The 14,297-nt window shown below is 41.2% G+C and overlaps 1 protein-coding gene across 1 annotated transcript in view; it reads right to left on the bottom strand.

The window, feature by feature from the left end:
- The window catches only part of LOC124722253 (NACHT and WD repeat domain-containing protein 2), a 312,786-nt gene extending 299,204 nt beyond the window's left edge, over nt 1–13,582 (bottom strand). Inside the window, exon 1 of the mRNA XM_047247442.1 lies at nt 13,480–13,582. Within this exon, the coding sequence (XP_047103398.1) occupies nt 13,480–13,582 (103 nt within the window). The remainder of the gene's footprint in view (nt 1–13,479) is intronic.
- Between the last annotated feature and the right edge of the window lie 715 nt (nt 13,583–14,297).

The raw sequence follows: 14,297 nt of genomic DNA, 5'->3' as shown, positions 1-14,297 counted from the left end.
GGAAAAGATTTCTTCTCCCGGAAATACGTTGACTTCGTCAGCGCTAGGCTGCATACACTTTTACTTTAGACTGGGAGGGACATTGCATGTTGTTGCTGTGGCAGAATAGATTCGGTCAACTGACAGTGCTGACTTGGAAGGAGTATCTACAACTGAAATTTGTAGATGCCTCCAAACGCGCTATCCCACATAGGTTTAAGAGAGCATGTTACAGCCAAACGAGGCAGCGTAATGGCTAAGGTAATGGATTCGCATTCAGAAGCAAAGGGGTGCAAACCACCATCTGGCCATCGTGACTGAGTTTTTCTGTGATATATAAAAGGGTAATCCCAAAAGTAAGGTCTCCTATTTTTTATAAGTACAGAACTCTGTTTGTGTGGCAGTTGGTCATACTGTTATGAAGAGAGCTTCACGCGCTGTGTGTAAACATGCGCACGCTGCGCTGAGCCGCTCAGTCTTGGCCTGGCAGCCGTTGAGAATGGAGCTCCCGTTAGATGTTACCGCCAAGTGCGAATTGCGTGCAGTTATTCGGTTTTTGAACGCAAAGGGCACTGCGCCGATTGAAATCCATCGCCAATTGACGGAAGTGTATGGTGAGTCGTGCATGGATGTCAAAAATGTTCGTAAGTGGTGTACAGAGTTTGCAGCTGGTCGGACCGAAATTCTCGACGAACAAAGGAGAGGGAGACCGTCAATTTCTGAGGAGACGGTATTGAAGGTTGAGCGAAGCATGCGTGAAGATCGGCAGATCACCGTGGATGATCTCTACACGTTGGTTCCTGAGGTTTCCCGAAGCACCGCTCACAGAATTTTAACGGAAACATTGAACTACCGGAAGGTGTGCGCAAGATGGGTGCCACGCATGCTGACTGAGGACCACATTCGGCAACGAGTTGATGCTTCTCGCCCATTTCTTCACCGCCTTGCAGCCGAACAGGACAATTTTCTGGATTCAATTGTCATGGGTGACGAAACCTTTACACCTGAGACCAAGTAACAATCACGCCAGTGGCGGCATCCTACGCAGCATGGCGGCGAGCTGGTATAACATGGGCATACAAAAACTGCTGCAGCGTCTACAAAAATGCATCGACAGAAATGGTGATTACGTCGAAGAACATATAAATGTTCAAGCTGTAAACTGATTTAAACCATTGCAGAAATAAACAGGTCTATGTACTTATAAAAAAAATAGGAGACCTTTCTTTTGGGATTACCCTCATATTTCGTCATTTCTGTACGGTCCTAACAAATTTCCTGAGGTACACCAGTCGTTACTTTACTTTTTGTCGACTTCTCCTTCTTGAGGTCAACATCTTGAGTTCTGCCTGCTAAGGAAGTTGTTATTGCAGTCACTTACCGAGACCGATTTTCTGAAAGTTCATATTTCGTTTATAAAGTGACAAACTCTAACTACATGAAAGACACACAGAAGGTGAAGAAACTTGGAATGAGCTTGAGGACCGTTGTCTACAAAGTACTGAATCCTGGAAATGAATAGAGCATACACAGTTTCACACAATTGCAACTTTAGAAATTCATGTTGCTTCCTACTGAGAAGTTTTTCGTTCTCGAAGAAACATATCATAAGTGAGCATCAAATATATTTCACAGTTCTGCAAAATACCAACGTTGGCGCTTTTAAGTCTGTAGTTTTTCAAGCCCTCACATTAGTTATTATCCGCTAGGAGGGTTAGAAGCTACCTCAAGTGTCGTGTTGCTGCTTCATTATAACGCACGTCTCCTTACCGCAAATATAGTACACATAAGTTACTCCAACTCCAGTGGGAGACACTCGAGTACCCGCCCTATAGTCCTGATCTCTCCTCATGCGATTATCACGTATAGATCCCTTAAAAAAGGCCTTGAAGCGTCGACGATTCCAGTCAGACGAGGCTGTGCAACTGGCAGTTACGAACTTCTTCACGCAGCAGGACACAGTGTTATACCCAACGGGTATGTTCAACCTGGTGTGCCGGTGGAATAATTAACGGCGTTTCTGCCTCATTGACATACCGATTCTGGACTGTACGGCCTTAGACAGCGTGTGTGTGTGTGTGTGTGTGTGTGTGTGTGTGTGTGTGAGTGAATTCCTAAGGGACCAAACTGCTTAGGTCATCGGTTCCTAGACTTACACACTCCGCGTGGCTGTACGGCCTTCGATCGGAAACTTTCTCATCGTCCGCCGGCCGGAGTGGCCGAGCGGTTCTAGGCGCTACAGTCTGGAACCGCGCGACGGCTACGGTTGCAGGTTCGAATCGTGCCTCGGGCATGGCTGTGTGTGTTTGTCCTTCGGATAATTTAGGTTAAATAGTGTGTACGCTTAGGGACTGATGACCTTAGCAGTTAAGTCCCATAAGATTTCACACACATTTGAACACACATTTTAATAAAAAACTGAATTAACAGCTCAGCACTGAACTCGAACGGGTGTCATGGGACATCCGCACCGAATAAATGCAACGAACAAAATGGGAACAACAATAAAAAAAAGGTGGTCTGCATTCGAGCTTCATGAACTTAACGTGTATGAGGTGACGGTTCGTCTCTGGCTCAAACTTATTTTTTAATCTATATTATCGGAAGAAAGAGAAATTTTTCAAAATATCGCCGATATGTGTTTTTCCTTAGAAACTCTAAATATTCCCTATAAATACGGAAAACTGCATTCATTCGCTGTAGTAGATACCGTTTCAATTTATGTTTTCGGGTCTGAATGACAAAAACCATCCTGCATCGTGTGATGCCGAGAGCACATCCGACGAGTAGTTGTACATTGCTCTTGTGGTCTGGCACATTGTAGCTTACTACATTACTGAATAACATCATTCGCACCATTATCTACCAAACTTTGACTTGGGTTTTCCATGCCTGCACCTTCGCACAGATACATCAGGCGCGTAAAACTTCTCTTGCGATTTTCTCGGAATTGCCAGAGTAGTCACCTTACAACTTGCACAGTACGTTGTTTTAATAGCCTACTAAAAGTGTACAAAGTTTGAAGTAAATCCGCGATCCCAACGCCTTGGCCTCCCCTTTTAAGCCTGTGCTCCATCTTAAGAAAGTCGTCGTCGGTGGGACTTCAAGCTCACATATTTGCTCTGTCTTCAAAGGCTTTACTGAATTACGTTTCCAGACCCTAAAATAGCCCAGGTTGCTTTTTACTTGTACTTGGTGACCGATTTCTTTCCAGTATCCATATTTAGGCCAACCGAAAATTGCTTCTTTAAGTCAAATATGATTTATGTAATAGTGTGATGACATTCTAATCATAAAATAAATTAGTTTTGGATTTGTGAGAACGTATAATCTGTTTTTTGAAAGAACGGAGAACTGACATTAGATAACATGTGAAAGTTCCAACGTTAAGTCCCATAGTGCTCAGAGCCATTTGAACCATTTTGAAAGTTCCAACGTTGCAAGTGGAGGAACATCTAATCTCTAAGACCATTTAAGGTGACAAAGTTATGGGATACCTCTTAATATCGTGCCGGACCTCCTATTGTCCGGCATAGTGCAGCATCGACATGGCATGGACTCAACAAGGCGCTGGAAATTCACTGCAGAAATACTGAGCCATGCTGCCACTATAGCCGTCCATAGTTGCGAAAGTGTCGCCGGTGTAGCATTTTGTGCACGAACTGACCTCTCGATTATGTCACGTAAATGTTCTATGGGATTCATATTGGGCGATTTGGATGGCCAAATCATTCACTTGAATTGTCAAGACTTTTCTTCAAACCAATAGCGAACAATTGTGGGCTGGAGACGTGGTGCATCGTCATCCATAAAAATTCAATCGTTGGTTGGAAACATGAAGTCCATAAATGGCTGCAAATGGTCTCCAAGTAGCCGAACATAACCATTTCTAGTTAATGATCGGTTCATTTGGGCCAGAGGACCCAGTCCATTCCATGTAAACACGTCCCATACCATTATGGAGCCACAGCAGCTTGTACAATGTCTTGTTAACAACTTGGTTCCATGTCTTTGTGGGCTCTGTGCCACACTAGAACCCTGCCATCAGCTTTTAACAACAGAAATCGGGACTCATCTGACAAGGCCAGGGTTTTCCAATCGTCTAGGGTCCAACTGATATGGTCACGAGCCCAAGAGAGGCGCTGCACGCTATGTCGTGCTGTTAGCAAAGCCACTCGCGTCGGTCGTCTGCTGCCATAGCCCATTAACGCCACATTTCGCCGCACTGTCCTAACGGATATGTTCGCCGTGCGTCTCACATTGATTTCTGCGGTTATTTCACGCAGCGTCGTTTGTCTGTTAGCATTGACAGCTCTACGCAAACGCCGCTGTTCTCGGTAGTTAAGTGAAAGCCGTCGGCCACTGTGTTGTCTGTGGTGGGAGACAATGCGTGAAATTTGGTATTCTCGGCACACTCTTGACACTGTTGATCTCTGAATACAAAATTCCCGAACGATTTCCTAAATGGAGCGTCCCATTCGTATAGTTCCAACTACCATTCCGCGTTCGAAGTGTATTAATTTCCGTCGTGCGGCCGTAATGAAGTTGGAAACCTTTTCACATGGACACTGAGTACAAATCGCAGCTCCGATAATGCCTTGCCCTTTTACACCTCGTGTACGCGATACTGCTGCCATCTGCATAAGCGCATATTGCTACACTGTGACTGTTGTCACCTCAGTGTAAAGATTACTATAATAATGAGGTGAAATACAATCAGGAGGCCATAAATTACGACAAGGAATGCATTGAAGAAAAGAGAACCTTCGACAGCTTGACGAGCTTCATTATTTCTACCGCGCGAAAGATCATTCTTGCAAACAATGGTGTATTTCAGAAGTTTGTAGATGCACCTATTTCTCGCTATGCACAACACTGGCCTTGCTGTTTCAGATGTGAATTTTTGAAACACAACGTATCCATGCAGATCTGGTATGCCTTAAATTAGAAAAAGAAACTGTATTATTACAAACGTATGCATAAGGCGAACCACCATTTCAATCTCCGCTTAATGTGCAACTAATAGATATTTTCGTTGGACATTTTGCTCGTGCAGCATTTGTTGGAGCCTAAAATAGTGACCTAAGCAAAAATGCATAGTTTTCCAGTCGTCTCCGTAGCGATACATTATGTAAAGGACTCACTACTGCTACATATTTTGAATGATGTGTTCTTCAAAAAATTCACAAGGCGCACAATGCGGTACATGAAATTGAACAAAGAATGTGGTGAAGGTGAACAAGTATTTTCGGTAGTGTAAATTACCACCGTCACAAACATCTGTCCATCTTGCATTATTCATATGTAGCTCACATACTAATAGTAGTATGGTATTCTGCCTTGCGGCGGGTCTTGTCATGGGCTAAGCCTCTTCCACTTTTGTATGTCCATAGCCAGTCTTTTCATTTCTGAATATTTGTCTCCTTTGATATTGTCCAGCATTTGATATCTTCTTCTTCCTCTTCCCCTTTTTCCCTCTACCGTTCCTTCTATTCCTTCCTTCAATAAACAGTCCCTCCTCAAAAAACTTCCAATCCAGTTCCGTTTTATCTTTCTGATGACTTTCAAAATGTTTCTTTCTTCCCCAACTCTTCTTAATACTTCTTCATTCCTTACTCGGTCTTCCCATTTCACTTTTTCCATTCTTCTCCATATCCACATCTCTAGTGCCTCAGATCTTCTTTCATCTTCCTTTCTCAGTGTCCAGGCCTCCGCACCACACAGTGCAACGCTCCAGTTGTAACATTTGGCAAGTCTCTTCCTCAGATCTTTGATTAGTGGTCCGCAAAGTAATTTCTGTTTCCTCTTGAATCCTTCTTTTGCCATTGCAATTCTTGTCCTAATTTCTGCTAAGCAATACATATCATCCATTATTACACTTCCCAAGTAATTGAAGTTATTCACTTGCTCAATTTCCTCTCCCCCTATTTTCTCCCCTTTTCTCCAGTTACCATGCTTTTCGTTTTCTTCTTATTAATCTTCGTTCCATATTCTTCTAATTTTGTGTTTAGAGCATCTAACGTTTGTTCCATCTCTCTTGCACTCTTTGCCATCACAACCATGTCGTCTGCAAATCTTACACACTCCATTCTCAGACCCCCTATACAAACTGCTCTTCTTCCATCAAAACTTTCATTAATAATTTCTTCGAAATAGAAACTGAATAGTGTTGGTGATAAACAACAACCTTGTCTTGCACCTCTTCCCAGTCCAGTTTCTTCACTCATCACACCTCCTATTCTTACTCTTGCTCTCTGGTTCAAATATAAATTTCTAATTAGCCGTTTATCCCTCCTGTCAACTCCATGTTTCCTTAGGATTTCCATCAGTTTGTCCCATCTGACACAGTCAGAAGCCTTCTCAAGATCAAGGAACACAACATATACCTTCCTTTTCTTCTCCATGTACCTCTCCCCTATCACTTAGTAGCCCAATGGTATCTCTAGTTCCCACTCCTTGCCTGAAAGCAAATTGTTCATATCCTATTACGCAGTTCAGCTTTCCATATAGCCTTCTGTTGAGCGTCCTCACCAAGACTTCGGCTGCATGCGATATCAGGCTCACTGTTCTATGTTCCTCACACTTTTTGCTGTTCTTTTCTTTTGTATAGGTATTAAGATACTTTCTGTAAAGCCGTTTGGCCATTTTCCTGTCATGTATGTTTGATTACACAATTCAATCAACTCCATTTTCCCTTCTTTCTCCTATGGCTTCAGCGGTTCCGCAGGAATCTCATCAATTCCCATTGCCTTTCCATTTTTCATCTCCTTCATAGATGCTTCAATCTCACTAGTCAGTATTGTATTTCCTTTGTCCTCATCTGAAACTTTATCTGCTTCTTCTATCCCAAGCTCTTGTTCACTTGGTCGGCTGTCTGTAGCGTATAGCCATTCTATATATTCTTCCCATCTTCTCATTATTTCTTGGGGTTCACTCACCATTTTACCGGCTGCTGCCTCTACTTCCTTTAGTCCATTGTTGTTTCTCTTTTCCCTCAATGTCAAATCCATTGCTTCTTTGTACATCAAATCATATTTTCCTTCTTTCTCTAATTTCTCTATTTGTCACACTTTTCTGTCAGCCATTTCTCCATTGCTTTTCTGTCTCCCTTCTTAATTCATTATTTAACCTCCTGTAGTTGCCCTTCCCTTCTTCTTTGTTTACAGTTTTCCATTTCCAGCGGTCATCCATCTTGGTTATCATATATGGTGTTACCCATTCTTTATTTACTTTTTTCCTCTCTTTGACTTCCAAGCGTTTCCTTAGCTACCTTTTTGATTCCATTTTTAAAACGATCCCATCTTCCTTTTGTGCATTCCGTTTTGTGTCCTTGCATCATGATTTCACAACATGCATTCTCTAATTTTTCACAACTGCCTTTGTCTTTCAATTTCTCAAAGTTAATGTGCTCTCACTTCTGTCCTTTCCAGGTTCTTTTCAATTTAACTAGAATCTCAGCTGCATGGCGTGAAAAATAATAGTACAATTCAGATGTTATTGAACTGGCTCGACATCATTACTTACTCCAAGTAAATGAAATATATTTTAATGTATCATCGCCGCTTGCAAGGCATTCGCGTAGCAGTAGCACATTTTTAAAATTTTTATGAGGCAAAGCAATGTTGCTAGCAAGAAGTTATCGAATTTCAAAGATATTAGAGGAAAAGCGACATTACCACTTCTTCAACAGAATCAACACATTGAAATTACATATTGCTCACTTCTTCACATACAGTGATTACTGCACTCACGAACGGAAAACACGCGTTGTGTCAAAAAGTAACTAGAAACTTTCAATTTCGCGTGTTGCATTAGTACGATTCACACGATTTTTTCGTTGTCCTGTTGGTATACATGTCTTAAATGTGTCTGTACAGTGATATCCATATTGGGTACTTAGTAGTTTGTGGTCAGCTATCAAAGTGTTTATATGTGTTAAAGTAGTATCGGTGATTATTTATTTTGTAAAAAAATTGCTCGAGTAAAGTTTTAGAAACCTTGAATATTGCATTTGATGAGTCTGCTATGAATAACATAAGGGTTTACGAGTGGTGTAAGCGTTTCAAAGAAGTCTGTGAAGACGAAGATGAGGAGCGCCTTGGATGCCCCACCATATCATCAACTAAAGAAATCGTGAAAAATTGAAGGAAATGATTGTGAACAATTGCCGAGCCACGGTCAGAGAAGTCCATGGTAATGTTGGTACATCGTCTGGCACATGCCACGAAATGTTTTTCGGGTATTTTGGGTATGAGAAGTGAGACGGGAAAACTAATTTTATAATTGCTAAATTTCGAACAAAAAAGCGAATGCAAGGAGCTCAAGAGTCACTATATAGATGAAGTCAACGATTCAGAAATACTGAAGCATCTCATAATAGATTATCAAACATGGGTTTGCAGATATAACGTGAAAACCAGTGATCCATCGTCCTACTGAAATCATTCTGGATCCCCAAGACAGGAAAGACTTGGCAAGTCCGGTCACATGTGGAGGTTATGCTCACTGTGTATTGCGACTTTAACGGCATAGTGGACCACGAGTTTCTGCCACAAAGTCAAACTATCAGTAAGCAATACCACTTACAAGTTCAGCGTCGTTCTCGTGATGCAGTCCGAAAACAGCGTCCGGATTTGTGGCGAAACAATTCGTAGCTTTTGCTCCACGATGCTGCATCTTCTCACATTCCAATGATTGATCGCGAATTTTTCGCCAAAAACAATACAGTAATGATTGCCCCAGACACCATATTTGTGAGACATGTCTTCACTGCGAAAGCTAAAAGCTGTACCAAAGATAGAACTCCTAAAGTGCTTTGGGAATTGGCAAAAGATCTGGTATTAGAATATAATATCTAATGGGTATTATTTTGAAGAAGATAACATTGATGAAGATAAATAAAGTTCCCATTATTTTTAACACGTCGCCTACGTGACCTGCACGCAAGTTATTAGATCAGTTCACGAAATCTCTTTAAATAACAGTTTGACTAGTGAAACAACAAAATAATATTTAGCGTATATTAATGAACATGTTGAGAAGCGTCTAATTTCAACTGCATCACGATCTGCTTCGAAATTGGCCGCTTTATGTGATTCTCACTTCTTGAAGTTAGCAATTCGGAGACCGAAGAAACACAGATTCTAGCTGAATACAAAATGAAACACTTCTTAAATAGTAAAGACAAAAAAGTAGAAACGCTACTGAATTTCTGGGCTAGATTTCGTGGTACAGGAATGAATGATGCAGAGACCGTAAATGACTAATGTTGACGCCACAAATTTCGTGTGTCACAATGTTGAAAAGTCTTTTGTGTCTAAACTACTACTTGGTTAGGGTACTGTCTACAGTAAAGCTATACCAGTGGGCCAAAGGATATTGCCTGGTATTATAGTACTCCAACCTCGTCTGTCCCGATTGAAAAAAAATTCTAAAATTGGACAAATTTTTAGGAACAGACGCAACTCGTCCACCTCTGAATCAGATGAAACCATCTTTTTCTGAACAGAAACGACAAATACTATTTATGAGGTTCTTCTATTTTAAAGAAATGTATTTTTTAAACTTAGTTATTCATGGATGTAATTAGAGACAAAAGTACAGATTTCGTTGTTTTTAAATTGTTTTCTTATCTGTCATCGAACAATTTTCCCCGATCTCCACGCCAAACCGAACTCCATTCTTGTTAGTTTTAAATCAGTCATGATCATTAGACGATTCCACATTCTTGCAACTATTTCATCCTCTTTGATAACAATGTCTCCATTCATTCCATCAACCACCAATCCAGCTTTATACAGTATTAAGTATTATAAATTCGGGAGTTCTGTTCCCATGAGTTCATATGGTAGGATATTAGATTTAAATATCCGGATCTGTAATCTTTAAAATATATGAAATGTATAAAAATCTACTGACGAGAACAGCGGACACTCAGCTCAATTCACGTGTTTGAAGCTCAACGGTGGAAACCAAAAACTGTGAAATGGTGCGAAACCTCCAGCTCTTGAAAACCACTCCGTGTCCAGCAGTGCCTTAAACTTACTCTCTTCCTTCCTCTATATTTCACTGGGTAGCAATGAAAAAATAGTCTAAGTTTTTTTACTGATTTTTTTTGTAATTGTGATGTACTAATTTGAAAAATTACTTTGTTTTAGGTCAAACATATCAACTTTTTGAGTTATTGAATTTTCGTGTGTTATGACACATATAGCGAAAACCTGGGCAAATACTAATTTATTATTTCACAATTTACATTGTTTTATATTAAAACTCTTTATTTACAAGCCAATTAAATGATTTCAGCAAGAAGGCGGTGCAAAAACAATCCCGATATATTGCGCTACGTCTACAGGGAACACACCCTGGTTGCTAAGAGGAATTCAGTCACAAGTTCCATAAAGCGTAGTTACCTGGCTTATTTATTTATGCAGGTCGGTGGCCAAGATAAAGCTCAGGCACAACACACAGAATGCAACACATTCACCGAGTATCGGCGTCGGTAGACCTACGGCAAGAAGAATTCCTTGAAATTTGGAATTCCCACTGTCTGGAGAGACCGACAAACCATGCCATAGACCGCAACTCCTGCACTGCTGAAGTGCCTGGGACTAACAGAAAGGACCGGACCGGCCTACGTATCCTGATCTTGTATCAGCACATTGTCCTCCTGCTCATCACGAGGAAATTCCAATACCGGTCTCCGGAGCACTTTCTGACATTAGTAACGAAGTCTCCGCTAGTGTTGAAGAAAGAGAAGAATAATATTTAGATGTTAATAATGATGCCACAATTCCTTTTCCTCAACGGGAGCTCAGTGGTCTAGTTGGCGATCTCTTGTCAAAATCTTTCGCCGAATTGTTGGCAATAAGATTGAAAGAAAAAACTTCCTATCTCACAGTATTCGAATCACTTTCCATCGCAACGAACACAAAAAGTTCCTCGATTTTTTTTCCAAAAGAGAAGAAATTGTTGTACTGTAAAGATATAGGATGTTCGCAAACACTATGAAGAAACTGAAAGTAGAAGGGTAGATGGTATTTTTTATGGTGGTGAAGAACTTTCTAGGCAGAAATAACGCGATGAACTACGTAGAACGTGTTATTACTACGCTGACCACTTTCAGATTCTTTGAACCCAACTTGAGTGTTAAAATGCAATACTTATTCTACATATAGTTCGATTTCCCGCGAATCTGGAAGAAGTGAGCGACGAGCAGGGCAAGTGATTCCATGAGTAGATGAAAGAGATGGAGACCAGGTATCAGGGACGCTTGGATGCAGTCATGATGGCAGACTACTGTTTGACTTCGATGAGAGACATTCGTGCTGCTGAACATTCTGAATATTCCAGGAAACTTACAATCAAGCTCTGAATTTCGAACAATGATGGCTTCTCATGCAATTGACACGTACACTACGTGATCAAAGGTATCCGGTCACACCCAAAACATACGTTTTTCATATTAGGTGCATTGTGCTGCCACCTACTGCCAGGTACTTCATATCAGTGACTTCAGTAGTCATTAGACATGATGAGAGAGCAGAATGGGGCGCTCCGCGGAACTCACGGACTCCGAGCGTGGTCAGGTGATTGCGTGTCACTTGTGTCATACGTTTGTACGCGAGATTTCCACACTCCTCAACATCCCTAGGTCCACTGTTTCCGATGTGATACTGAAGTGGATACGTGAAGGGACACGAACAGCACAAAAGCGTACAGGCCGACATCGTCTGTTGGGTGAAATAGTCCGCCGACTGTTGATTACGGTCATAAAATGTAATAGACAGACATCTATCCAGACCATCACACAGGAATTCCAAACTGTATCAGGATCCACTGCAAGTACTATGACAGTTAGGCGGGAGGCGAGAAAACTTGGATTTCATGGTCGAGCGGCTGCTCATAAGCCACACATCACGCAGATAAATGCGAAACGACGCCACGCTTGGTGTAAAGAGCGTAAACATTGGACGGCTGAACAGTGGAGAAACGTTGTGTGGAGTGACGAATCACGGTACACAATGGGGCGATCCGATGGCAGGGTGTGGGTATGGCGAATGGCCGGTGAACATCATCTGCCAGCGTGTATAGTGCCAACAGTAAAATTCGGAGGCGGTGGTGTTATAGTGTGGTCGTGTTTTTCATGGAGGGAGTTTGCACCCCTTGTTGTTTTGCGTGGCACTATCACAGCAGGCCTACATTGATGTTTTAAGCACCTTCTTTCTTCCCACTGTCGAAGAGAAATTCGGGGATGGCGATTGCATCTTTCACCACGATCGAGTGCCTGTTCATAATGCACGGCCTGTGGCGGAGTGGTTACACGACAATAACATCCCTGTAATGGACTGGTCTGTACAGAGTCCGGACCTGAATCCTATACAATACCTTTGGGATGTTTTGGAACGCCGACTTCGTGCCAGGCCTCACCGACCGACACCGATACCTCTCCTCAGTGCAGCAGTCCGTGAAGAATGGGCTGCCATTCCCCAAGAAACCTTCCAGCACCTGACTGGATGTATGACTGCGAGAGTGGAAGCTGTCATCAAGGCTAAGGGTGGGCGAACACCATATTGAATTCCAGCATTACCGATGGAGGGCACCACGAACTTGTTTATGCTATTACATTTGTTTAATTAATAGTGTTTTGTCGTATAGTGTTTTATATTTATAAAAAGATTTTTTTCCTGTGAAAAATCAAATTTGGAGAAGAAATATTAACAAAATATACAGGTCATGTCACAAAAATTCAATCTATTTCGTACAAGTTCGCACTTTTAAGAAATCAAGTTAGCATAAAAACATGACCTCATGAAGAAAAACGAATGTCATTGTCGAAATCAGGACTGCAAAAATATTCAGAATATGTTCAAAGACGTAAATAATTTTTAGAAAAAATTTTTTGTAACCCTGTGTTTGTGGTTACTAGATTACTTTGAATTACTAACTTTTCAGCTCATCGATTCTGATAACTGAGATTTCGACTTAGTTTCATCTATCTCACTGACATGTGCATTTAACGTCTATTTCAAGGAAGGGCCCGAGTTTATTAGTGTATAATAACAGTGGTTGGCTCTGAGCACTATGCGACTTAACTTCTGAGGTCATCAGTCGTCTAGAACTTAGAACTAATTAAACCTAACTAACCTAAGGACATCACACACATCCATGCCCGAGACAGGATTCGAACCTGCGACCGTAGCGGTCGCTCGGTTCCAGACTGTAGCGCCTAGAACCGCACGGCCACTCCGGCCGGCTAATAACAGTGGTTCTGATATATATATATATATATATATATATATATATATATATATATATATATATATATATATATCCCTCACCGATAAAATTTCAACACAGAGTTTCTCCTATTGGAGGAATAAGGAATAAAATATGTTCATATACAGTAATATTGTAAATAAGAACCATTATGTGATTATCTTTAGAAAAACTTAAGAGTAAATTAAATTAAATGATAATATTTGTATTATGGTAGCTCACCAGTGAACGTGGAGCTTGTGAATATCCTCACAATTTTTGAACTCACAGGAGGTAGACTCTCAAGGGACCCGGAGAAAATTAAGTCTATTGTTCGATCATCCATGGTTGTTGATAGAGGAGATTTCTATGTTCCTGTAAACAAAACCAATCTAACAGTACATTATCATCAAATATGAAAAAAAACAATAACAGCGCACAATAACAGAGCTTAAAGCTGAGCAGTCACAACTGTAACGGATAAGAAGATAATGTTCTGTATTTTGAGTATCCACCATTTAAATGTTGACTGAGGATCAATTTTGATGCATGTTAAATTTTGCTCGTCCATATTCTGGTGCTAGTTAGACCTCCTCCATGTCTGTCCCCTTTGGCGACTAAGTGTGATTGCTCACGTGATCTTGCTAGCCTGAAAGCCGTATTGCTGTAAAATATAATGTTATACTGGTGAAATGCATCCCAAGGTGACAGGTTGGGTTTTTGTTGATATTTGATTTATGGGCATAAGGCCGTCGTCCAAGGCATGATTCTCGTCTTACACTGCCGGAGACCTCATTAGAGGCTTAAACGACTCAGAAAGCTGTTACAGACTCAAATTAAGTTCAGTAAGCCGAACCGTTTATTCACACTAAGACAAAAAAGACGACCCTCGAAGAAGTTTTGCAAATTGATCCCAAATTGATATTCGGACAGGTATCCACAGAAAGCGCAAAATTGCAAACTTTGGCGGCCGATGGATGACTGTGAGAGACTGCAGCGCAATTTCATCGTACAGCTGACAAGGACAGTTCGATGATCCCTCTGCCAAGCACTTACGTGTG

The sequence above is a fragment of the Schistocerca piceifrons genome, chromosome X (assembly GCF_021461385.2).
Source record: "Schistocerca piceifrons isolate TAMUIC-IGC-003096 chromosome X, iqSchPice1.1, whole genome shotgun sequence".
Lineage (NCBI taxonomy): Eukaryota > Metazoa > Arthropoda > Insecta > Orthoptera > Acrididae > Schistocerca > Schistocerca piceifrons.
The sequence above is the reverse complement of the archived record's forward strand: the minus strand, read 5'-3'. Positions and strand labels throughout refer to the sequence as shown.